At 43.5% G+C, this 11,881-nt stretch overlaps 1 protein-coding gene across 2 annotated transcripts; it reads left to right on the forward strand.

The window, feature by feature from the left end:
• Positions 1 to 4,211: 4,211 nt before the first annotated feature.
• LOC147899096 (uncharacterized) lies at positions 4,212 to 7,326 on the forward strand. 2 transcript variants are annotated; one of them, XM_087378605.1, is made up of 6 exons: positions 4,212 to 4,612; positions 4,824 to 4,956; positions 5,569 to 5,704; positions 5,994 to 6,030; positions 6,149 to 6,423; positions 6,648 to 7,326. In XM_087378605.1, the coding sequence occupies exons 1-6, from the start codon at positions 4,286 to 4,288 to the stop codon at positions 6,748 to 6,750; spliced, it is 1,011 nt and encodes a 336-aa protein (XP_087234731.1). In that variant the 5' UTR covers positions 4,212 to 4,285; the 3' UTR covers positions 6,751 to 7,326. The 2 variants fall into 2 exon arrangements, with proteins under 2 accessions (XP_087234731.1, XP_087234732.1); XM_087378606.1 differs by having other exon boundaries at positions 6,149 to 6,395.
• The last annotated feature ends 4,555 nt before the right edge of the window (positions 7,327 to 11,881 follow it).

Consider the following 11,881-nt stretch of genomic DNA (forward strand, 5'->3'; position numbering starts at 1 on the left):
CCCTAATTTCCCCCCAAAGAATTAAAGCATTCATCTTAGTGTCAAAAACTTGATTATAAGAAAGTCGATAAAAACACCCATAAAAGCATCAAAATTATAGGCCAATCCATAAATAACTACGTTGAATTCAATGCTTAGTTTATTTTAATTTCAAAGTATCTATCTTGACATTTGATTTGATGTTTATTCTAATGCTAATCCAAAATGTGGCAAATTTTCATGAGTCATTTCAAAAAAATTGTAAAAAGGTAGGGTGAATTATAATGAAATTCAAATGCAGACTTGTTGTGTTTCAACAATACATGTCCAAAATGTGTGCGCTATGGTAGAGAACAATATACCTCACCTTAAATTTTTATTAGTGGATAACATATACCACTTTTGCCTCCAAGGAAGGAGAGTAAATCAAAAGGCAAAAAGGTTTGTATAAAGACATCTATGAATATAATGAAAGAAAGTCTTTCAAAGAGGAATTCAAACTGGGTACGATAGCGAAAGTATTTGATAGGATCGCTGGTCATGATCTCAATAAGCCTCTCAAAAATTCTGTTTCCATATATATTCCATCACAAGCTTTTACTGAAGCTTGGCGTTTTCAAAAAGGTTGAGAGCCGAAAAATGCCTTGAGTTCTCCCAAGCAAGGGCCTTTGACGCATCCAACGCTTCGCGTTTTCTGCCCTTTCTTGGCCTTAGACCTGGGCCTTCGAGCCTTCGAATGTATGGGAAGGATTGTGCAATTATAATGGATATGCCACTGGTTAGAGTCACAATATGATTAAAACAATTATTTAAACAAGTAAGGTTATTTGCAAAGATTATGTCCACCTAAGAATGGGAGATAGATTTGGAACAATTTTCAAATTTTTGGTGATTCAAGATGCATATTATGTTACTTAGAGTGGATCTCTTGGCAACATTACACTTCAGTAGCGATGCAAACATATGCATGTGCATCTGCCAAATGATTGTTTCGTGAACATTGTGTGCAAGCAAAAAGCTCTTGAATATTAAGAGAGGAAAAAATATAAAAAGAAGAAGCTTCTAAATAATTCAAAGTTGTGACAATCTAAAGGAATAATGGAGATGTTTACTAAATTTTATAAGAGCTAAGAAAAACATGAACATTGAAAAGTTTGGGAGTCAATTGAGAAGAGATGGACAAAAAATGAGACTAGAAGAAAGGCAAGGGCGTTCAATTGATCAATCATAGAATGAGAAGCAAATGTTATAGAAGTGGTAGGAATGTTGCTTGTGAGATGCATTATGTTCGATTCAAAATCCTTAAGAATGCTTAATATGGGCACAAGTTTTGCAAATACTTAAATGAACAGATTAGGACAATGAGTAAAAGAGGACTCAAAAAGACTGATTCTTAACCATAAGATCTCAAGGGGGAAAAGGGATGAAAGGATGTGACATATTTTGGGTAAAGAAGATGCTCTTGAAGAATTTTCAAATTCAAGTTGATTGGTGTTGCAAGGATGTAGCATGTACAACATTGATTGTTGCAAAGCTACCGTTGGAACTCCAGATTCCAACTCAAAGTTTGTAGCAATATATAGTGGATAAGGGTCAAATTTAAACCACCAAATTAAGATAAAGAATGATTGAATAAAAGAGGCTTCTATATTTGGCAAATGGGTTGGAAGATTGATACAATGGCATCATAGAACAAGTGTGAGGACACCTTGTTGAATTGCCTCAAATATTTTTGATAAATTCCAATTAGTCAATATGACACTTGTAAAGAGAGTGTGGCCATATTTTCACTGCCATGGTTGGTAGCCATTGTAGACCTCAACCACACTTGTGGAAACTCAGATGGAAGTGGGTGCCATGCTTGGATTTGAGGATATACTTATGGTTGTTGGCATGGCCAAGTGTGTTGTATTGCCATTGAGCTCATAGATCAAGAGTATTTATTAGCATTACCACTTTTTTCCTTATGAGGATGAGAAAAGGCACAAAGAGGAGGTGAAGAGGGGTTAAAGGTTCTTGAGAGAAATAATATTTGAAAAGGCTAAAGATGGAAGTAGTAGCCATGTGTTCTACATAGAAGTTTGAACCACTTGATTTGAATTGGCATCACATGGAGGGCATGCATGGACAAGGCCATGGGCCATATTCCATGTGAAGCATGAAAATCTACATAGATAGGGCCATTGGGGCAAGTGAGAGCACATGCGAATCCGATTAAAGTGAAAAGAGGTTGTCTCAAGGGTCAGGCCGTGCCTATTGTTCACTCATACTTTAGAGATAAGTCCATAGCTTTAGGGGATCAGGTTATGCCTCCATCCTATGGGGACATAAGGGCGACCCTGGATAGCTTGAGCTTGGGAGCAATTGTAATTGGCGATTTTGCTTGCCCTTATGTTTTAAGGCGGTTCATAATTGAGGCAAGTCAGCCTTTGGAACACAATGTGACTCATGGCCATATGGGTGCAACTTTGTAGTTGAAAGGGGACACTCGAGTTGTGTGTACAAAAGACCTAAGCACAATTCTAGAGAGTGGTGCTAACGAAAACCGTCCTTTAGTGTAATTTTAAACCCAATTGTAATTGCACAAATGGATTAAAAAATCAATAAATCCTGTTTTTTAAAATCTCGAAATGGTTTTTACAGCAGTGATAGAGGGTAGTTAGGACACACGTATGTTTGAGTGTAGCGTATATCGAAGTGATCACTGTCAAATGCATCATCCATTCCTTCCTGGATGCCAGACAGTGGGCACTAGGCACCGCTCGCATTTCAAATACTAAAGCAGTCGCTGCAATCCAATCAGGGATTTGAATGCAGGCGGCGGCCCACTGGTTTGTCCATCCCTTGAAGCTTTTCCCTGCACACCGATCGGGTCGTGATGTCGTACGTGGAAGACAAGTTTTACGGAGCTCAGGCCCGCGATACTTCCCATGAGAGAGGTCTGTGAGAAAGAGGGAGTTCAACTTTTGAAGGGAGGGAGACTGTGGAGAGGTGGGAGATATGGAAGGCGACTGAGTGAGCGGGGCCAGGGTAGCAAACAGCCAACTTACACACACACACACACACACATATATATAATACAGCAGGTTAGAGCGCGCTGTGGGAAAAACTCCCCTCGTTCCCAGACACGTTTTGGAGAAACATGCCAACTTCGAAGGGAAAACACGGCTTATGTTGTCTTTATATGGGCACCGTGATTCTGCGAGGGGGCTCACCGTGGGCAGAGAGAGTTCGTTATGAGATCCATCAGGGGAGTGCTTTTCGGGACGACGATCAATATTCCAGGCTCGAGCTTGAGGTTGTGTCTGGGAAAGCTGCAAAGTTCCAGGTCGATTGGATGGGGAAGAAGATGGAGCGCGTGGAGTCCAATCGATAAGCACAACAATGAGTAGAGAAGGTGGTGGTTTGTGACAGAGATCCTGTTCGGAGTCGAACGCAGGGGGATAGTGAGAGAATGAAGTGAGAGAATGACCTTTGTTGTTCGGCAGGTCGATAGCGAGAGAATATCTGCTTTGTTTTCTTGTACAGCAAGGCAAACCCCTGGGGTTCTTCAAAACTAGTGTCTTGTCGATGGTATATGGGGCCCACAAGCGGCTTAGCTGGCAGCCTGGCCTAGTGGATGACGTGTGCCGCCCACACTAAAGAGCACACACAGACAGAGAACCGAGCTTGTCTTATCAGCGAGCGTGGGGCCCGCGATAAGCCTAGCTGGCGGTCTGGCCGACTGGCTTACGTGCGCACCCCCACTCCGCGTCATGCACGCAACCGCCGCGCTGGCGGGCCCCATACTCGGTGGCGATACCGGATCTCTTTCAAGCAGCTTTTCACACGCGCAAAGGGTGCAGCCACGTCACCTTACGTCCCTCCCCTTTTCATCTCCACCTCCGCACACACCCCTTTCCACCTCTTTTCGATCTTCGCGCCATGTCAGAACACGCCTCTTTCCTCTGCCTTTGACCACTTTCCCAAACATGCCACGTGAGAAGGCGCAGCCGCCAGCGTGGATTGCCACGTAGGACGACTCCGCTTCTGCCTCGCCACGTCCGCGCCTCTCTCCGCCAGGTCAACTTTCCTCGCCCTTTGACTGCTTTCCAGAGCATGCCACGTCAGAGGACACAGACGCCAGCTATTTAGACACGTGGGACGACGCCCCTTCTTCGTCTCTCTCACTCATCCTTTTGTTTCATTATGTAAAACCCGAAGTCCCATCTTTTTCCTTCCCTTTTCTGCCGATCGAGGTTCTTACCGCCATAGCCAAAGCTTCCCAAAGCTTCAAGTTCTGCGTCTGCATCTCCTTCCTCCCTCCATGACATATCGTAGCTATGGTTTAAATGCTGATCCTGTTCCTCTTCCTTCTACCTCCATCACGTCTTCCATTGCGCGTTTCCTGGTCCTTCCCGCCTCCGATCCATCCCTCGGCTGCATGCCCGATATGACGCAGCACCACCACCACTCCTCCTCCCTCCCCCCTAACCAGTTCGGCGACACCACCTTAACTAAAGTCTTCGTCGGTGGCCTCGCCTGGGAAACCCAGCGTGACACCATGCGTCGGCACTTCGAGCAATATGGAGAGATCCTCGAGGCCGTTGTCATCACCGACAAGAACACCGGCCGCTCCAAGGGCTATGGATTTGTGCGTCCCTCGCACTCTCCCCCGCCTTTGGAACGCGCGTAAAAAAAAATAATGGATTTCTTTAGCTCTCTTGCTGGCCTGATGGCGATCGTCGCAAATCGTTCTCGATCGTTGCAGCCGTAGTGTTGCGGACTAGCTCAGGAGCTCGTCGCCGATCCGAACCTTTTGCCACTACTGACTGATCGACTGAGCTCACTGGCGATGCGCGCAGGTCACGTTCCGAGAGCCGGAAGCTGCGAGGAGGGCGTGTGCGGACGCGACGCCGATCATCGACGGGCGGCGAGCCAATTGCAATCTAGCGTCGCTGGGCGCGAATCGTTCACGCCCCTCGTTTGCGCCGCAAGGTGAGGACACCAAGTCGCTTGGGATTATCGGCAAAGGCTAAAAGAGGGTAGTAGGGTTGAGTGACGCAGCTTCTCTTTGTGTTTGTGATCGTGGGCTTCGATCGTTTTTCTGTACAATTGTGATCGCGTCTGTGTACAAAGTCTAGAGAGCGCATATAGAAGGGCTTGAGCTACAGAGATGCGATTAGCTGTGTGTGAAGCATTTGGTGTGGTTATCCAAATCTGCTACAGTACTGAGCTATGGGGTTCGGAGGAAACAAAGCACACTGTTCATAATATAAGCTGATCGACTGGCTTGTTCAAACGAGGAAGAAAGCACCGGAGCTGTACAGATCCGCAGAGTTTAATCCCTAAGCTTCCGCACTTGGAACTTGGCAGTAACAGTCGCTGTTTCTAAGGAGCTTTCATCCCTCCAGCTGCCAGATTCTAGAGCAGTAATCCACTACGATAGAAATCGCTCTCATGCTTTGATTGTGTGTTGCTTCCAATTCCTTTGGTTCTGATCATGTTTCATCCTGCAGAAATGCACGGCTGGTTGTCTTGTGCCTGAAGAAAAATTTTTGTGATCTACTCCTACTGATTGAGATGCCCCCCCTCTCTAATCCGGCTCAGGCAACCGTTTTCGAGTGATGGCTCCCATTCCTGCAAGCCCACATCCGGCAGGGGCTGTCTACATGGGTGGTCCGTCCTTCCAGCAACAAGGCCACTACGCAGCTTTCCAGCATGGATTTCCTTATCAGACCTACGGGTACTACTCTTGCAACTCGAGAGTTCTTCACTTGCTTCGATTGAACTTCGAAAATGTTGTACATGTTACACGGACGTAAACGACAGCTAGCTTATATTCGTTGATTTCCTGGCGCTGTCGCTCGTATCTAGTCTGCTATTCGGATCAACGATCGATCATTGATTGTAGTAAGTTCGAGTTCGATCTGTAATTGTTATGTGCAAACGGAGAGACACTGTAGCAAACCGAAGGGTTTTCAGGATATCAAGCTGCAGCAGACCTGACTTTATTCCACGCTTCCTTGTTCCAGGTACCCCTCCTACTCTCCCGAATTCGCATATCAACCGGTAAGCAGCCATAAGCATGGACATTTTGCTGTCGATTACGTTCCACATCTCTCTCATTGTTCGCCCTACTCTCCATTGAATCCCTCCAAGTTTTCATGTAATGCCTTGCTCTTTGCAGAGTATCTACAACCCCTTCGGCGGTCCTCAATATCCCCCAGTTTATGCCAGCCCTGCTGCAGTTGCCAGCTCCTCTATGTACCCCTACGTGCAACCTCTGCAGTCTGCCTACCCGTCTTCGCAGGGTTACTCGCTTCAGCTGCCCCAGGTAATGCAATACGGTGCTGCGCCTAGTGTCGCTCCAGTCACAACAATTCCGCAACAGTATGGAGGACTTGTACCGCTTCCAACGCCAGCAACATCTACCGGTGAATCTCTGTCTCACTGTAGCTTCCTGTAAGCGCCCAAACTGGGTAATGCATATCTCTCTCGAAGCTTTTTCCACTTTATCGGGGAGACCACTTTCCAAACTGCACTTCACCTACGGGCCGCGATGCGCATGTCCCTCTGCCGTTATAATTGTGATTCTGGATTTTGTCTGCCTGCATCCTTATCTGTCTGCAGCTAGATGAGATGCTAAAGAATGTAGCTGCGGTTTGCTTCCATGTTGATGACTACAGGAGTTACTTTGGCGACGTACTCTTCAGCCACCGGAGTGGGAAGTCCTGGGCCCAGCCCCCCTCAAATCTTTACAGTACAGCAGCAATTCCCTGCCATATCTGAGCAGCCATCCGGATGACAGCTCCGCAAAATACACATCCCAACAGCGAAAACCAATCGTCAACTGCAGTGATTCTTCGTGCACTTAGAAAAGTGCCCAGATCAAGCCTCTACTGCAATTGTTCGTCGCTAAAAGAAATCGAAATCTCTTCTAATTCTCACAGGAGCCACAGCTAGTTGCGCACTTCACAAAATCGCAGTTGGATCAGCGTAAAACACAGCACACAGAAGAGAGTCACATCTGCACTTAATTACTTTGCACGAATGTCCGGTTGGGACGATGAAACTCGCCCATCTTCATGGGTCAGGACGCCTGATTTTCTCTCAGCCGTATCCATGATGTTGCCCTTGTTGGGCAGACTAGAATTTTTTGTCACTCACCTGACCAAGCAGCTCTGCTTCTTCACTCGCAGATTCATTACCAATTTCACATTTTAGACACAACGTTAGGACGATCAACATGGAGGCCATGACTCCATGACCACATTCCTTGCACTTTGATCCCTGGCAGGCTTTAGGTGTGGGATCATTCTTTCATTTTAATTTTTTTTCCCAACTCACAAAAAAAAGGCTCGAACATACGAAGAAGTTGCCATCCTTGTCTCTCTCTCACACACACACCCCCCAAGGCACACAATAAAAGTAGCTTGTGGACCGTGGTTGATGGCATGAATATGGTGTTTGTTAATTGTCCTAATGCACTACACATGGAAACTTGTTAGCATATTTATTGTTGGATGAGCTTATCACAGTATGTGTGTGTGGACAAGGGAAAGAGAGATTGAGGGAGAGAGAGTTCTATGATTTTAAAAAAAGTTAAGGATGTTTAGTTCCACATCCCATGAGGCTAACATTTAAACTCTCCTCATAAGAGGACATTCTCGAGACGGAGCAAAAATAGGAAGAACTAGCAGAATAAATATTTCATGGGAACATTCCATGTTGCAGATTTGAGTGAATAGTGCTCGAAGTTTCAGGCTTGTTGCACCAAAAATTATAGTGGTTTGCAACTCATTCGCTAGAATACCTTGAATTTCTTTTTGAGCTTACGTAGTAGACATCACCAAAATCCTTGATGTTAGCCGTGGAAATAAAGACTCCCCTCAGAGCACATGAAGATCATCTTGCATGAATACTATTAATCACATCCCCACATAAGTAGCTACATATGCTTACTTTGCCCTCTTACAATATGGATTTTCTCATGCGGAGCCCCTAGCTTTGGGCCTTGCTCCTACATCCTCCTTGCTCTTTGTCTCTCTCCCTCTCCTTCTCCCTATCGAAGGCACATGGACTTGAGAAAAGTTGATTAAAGCAATATTGATACAATAGTCCATTACAAAGATTTAAAGTATAGCATATATAGGTAAATTAAAAGGTTAAGAGATTTTTTGAACACATCCAAATGGTCCATACCTATGGGCACATACCAAGCATATGTAGTAAGGATCGATTCTAGAAAACACTTCTTTGAGCACCACTGATACAAGAATCGATTCCATAAAACACTTCTTTGAGTGCCTTTGATAAAAAGGTTGGCAATGTATGTTCATTGGTAACTTGGGGTGTGCAATAGTTTCTACTTTTCATGGCTTCCACTTGCATTGGTATGCTTAATTTAGTTAAGTATTCCAAACTTTCAATCAATACAAGACACACTTGGACACTTTTTTAAGGTATCAATTGTCGTTGATGCAAAGTCATTTGGAACCTCCAAGCTAGTATGAAAAATCACACAAAAAGAGCATGTTATATCCTTAGCATAGAGCTTGTAAATTGCTAATATGAGATCAAACTAAACTTTCCTAGAAAAGAGAGGATGGAAGTGATGACACTATAAAATTACTCAATGGATGGGATGACTTGCTACAAGAAATTTTGACCCTTTAGCATGAGCTTGTTAGGTGGGCTCAAACTTGAAACACTAAAGTTGGCAACCTTTTGTATAGATGAGAATTAAATGGGATATTCTTTTTTCAAAAGGCTTTTTCTATTAATTTCAAAATCAGCAGGACATAATCACTTTGAGAAAAGTAATGTTAAGAACTAACTTGATGGTAGTAACTTTGAGAAGTATAGTAGACTCTATCCGAATGATTAAGCGTCATGTGTGCTTTTAATAGAATATAAAGTATTTGTGAAAGTTTTTTAGATTTACAATATTGATAAACAAGATTTTATTTTTTTTTCTTTTAAATTTTGGAGGAAAAGATTCAAGTCTTTGAATAACTTTTAAAATGTTTAGCATATAGCAACTATTTCAAACTTTGTTTCATAATTGGGATAAGCAATTCCTTGTATTCATATCATTTGGAGTTTGTGCAATTAATGTGGTTTCCATTTGCACTGAGTCAGGATCAAAGAGGAAGATGTGTGCAATTAGAAAGTATCCCTTCATAGTGGATATCTATTGTCTTCTTTATAAGGCATCCATTGTTTGCAAGTTTGAAGTCACTCACAAGTCATTGTAAGTCTATTTTAAGGTCAAGAAAACTCAAGTAAGGCTAGTTTTTGGCACCCCTTCTTGCCCATTTATTTTTTGGTCTTACAACCTATTCAATAATAGTTTTCCCTTTCATGAGGTTAGCATGTGTATTTTTAATTGTTGCCCACCAATAGCCCTTAGTTTGACTTGTAGATGTCTACCAAATTAAGCCAAAATGGATGTCTTGAAGGGTTTTGAATGCATGTAGAATACTTAAACCATGCAAGATAAGAAGAATACCAAGGCAAGTTCCTACTTGATGACATTAAAACAAGCAAATATCCACAAATTCACACCCTTTTAGATATTCAATGCAAGAAACAAAATGGCGATATAGTAGATGAATAAGATTATGATATTATTGATGACTTAGGACTTCCTGCTCACTCGAATTGGATTTTTGCAGGTTACAATGAAAAGACCAACTTAGAAAGACTTCTACAACCTCTAAGGGTAGTTGTTCTAACAACATTGGAAACACGAAAGAAAGATAGCTTGAATGACTGTCATGAGAGAGTAAGGATAAAGAAAAGAAGCTTGAGCTTAGAATCTATAGATGTAGAATTCTCTCTCCCCCCTCCTTACTTGAAACCTAAATCCATTGATCGTTCGTGCTAGCTATGCTTGCCACATATCTTCCATGCAAAGATCAATCGCCTTGTTCACATATGGAGATCCAATCATGTACTATTTCACATAACACCATCCAATCACAATCCTTGAAACAATTGTAGCCTACCCTATCATGCAACAACCAGTGTAGAGATAAGGTCGACCACCGAGACACCCCAACAAGTTTCCAAACCTCAAAGACAAAGCCTTCCATGAAGGGATTTTGCCAGCATTCTCGCTAAAGACGAATATCGGGGGCTGAGAAATCAGTGTATCGATTGAGGAAAGGAATAGTTGAACCAAATAAACTTAAGACAAGTGCACAAATTGGCTCAGCCTCTAGAGTCAAAACACATGCATCATAAAGGTTCTTTGTATGCCAAGTCATCATTCAAGCCAGTTGTAGTAAAGTTCTTATAGTTTGTCATGCAAGAAAGTCAAATCCATCCACTCAACAAAAGAAATGTGAGCAACAAAGTAGAAGACATGCCCACAAAGGGACAAATATGAACATCACCAAACTAATGGTCATCCATACAAGGAATGACTTGACAAAAATGAGCCACCCACACATTAGGGGAGAAATGGGGCCTCATAAGGTTGGATTAAGAAATCGATTAGTCCTAATGAAAGGGTCATGGTAGGCCCCAAAAGTTCATAACCCCCCCCTTACCTAGGTGGGTTAAAGTGGCCCCATCTCTTACACCTCTTACAGCCTTCTTACTCCTAGGTGGGAGAGACCAAATTCAAAATTTGAAATCGAATTTTGAATTCCCTTCCTCCTTCTCTCTCGTCCCCCCTGCCCCCCCTTCGCTCTGCTCCCTCCCTCCTCCCCCTTCCATCCTCCTCCTCCTCCTTCCTCTCACCCCCCTCTTGCTCCTCCCTCCCCCCTCCCTCCTCCTCCATGCCAGCTCCTTCCCCTCCACACTTGCTCACACATGTTGGTCATCCCCCCTTGTCTTCTCCTCCAAGCTTGTTGGTCCTCCCCCTCCATCCCTTCTCTTCATCTACTGGTCCTCCCTCCTCCATCCCTCCTCCCTCCTACGTGCTGCTCCTTCCCACCTGCTTCTTCATACCTGCCTCTTCTAAATGTCTCCTTTATACTCCTTTACTCATGGCACCATGTCTCCAACAAGTACTAAGTCCAATTAGAGTTGAAGGTTGAATATGCAAGCATACATAGTTTGGGATTGAGGGGAGCTTCCAAGAATTTGGGTAGAAGAATCCTTGTATCCTTCAGATCTTGCCACAAAAAAAAACTCTCATTTTCATACAATGCATGAGCTAGTTTGGTTTGTTAAAAATGAACATGCTGGATTGCTTGGTTATTGCAATCGATTGAACAATGCTCAGACGATGGCTATGCAAGCAAGTGAGATACATAGAGCCCAAGTAAAAGTTAGCTGAAACAAAAAAGGGCTTGGAAAGATCTAATACAACCAAGTTCAATGGGCCATAGAGAAGGAATGAGAGAAGGCAGAAGAATGAGTGCAAAAGATGAAAGCAATACCTTTGGGATTGAAGGATAGGAAAATAAGATACATAACATGGATGCATTGGGACCCCTTGGTGGTGCTTGAAAGAGGAGAATCTGAGCTACAAGGCTGGCTATCCAATGTTCCAATGAAATTTCACTCTTTTGTTCTACATTGTTAGTGCTAAGTTTTGCTTGTGTTCTTCTTTAGAAACTTCATGAAGATGTGATGGAAAGAACGGATGTGGATGATATTAACTGCTCATATGCTCTAGCTAGTTTATTAAAGTCAAGCGATGTCATTGGGGTACTAAAGGACCCAAGACACAAACACATATGTGTCCAAGTTGCTAAGGAGGTGATGAAGGACTACAAGGACGTTGTAGATGCAAAGGAGATGCTTGCAGCTTGTGATGCCACTAGTATAAGTCATGAAGCTTATACATATGTTTTCATTAGGGGAGAATTGGGGTCTCAAAAGAGCCTCATAAGGAATGGATTAGTCCTAATGAAAGGGCCAAGGTAGGTCCCAAAAAGTCCTAACCCTCCCTCACCTAGGTGGG

Source organism: Dipteris shenzhenensis, chromosome 8 (assembly GCF_047967505.1).
Source record: "Dipteris shenzhenensis isolate YYH24624 ecotype China chromosome 8, Dip_SZ_1.0, whole genome shotgun sequence".
In the NCBI taxonomy this organism is placed as follows: Eukaryota; Viridiplantae; Streptophyta; class Polypodiopsida; order Gleicheniales; family Dipteridaceae; genus Dipteris; species Dipteris shenzhenensis.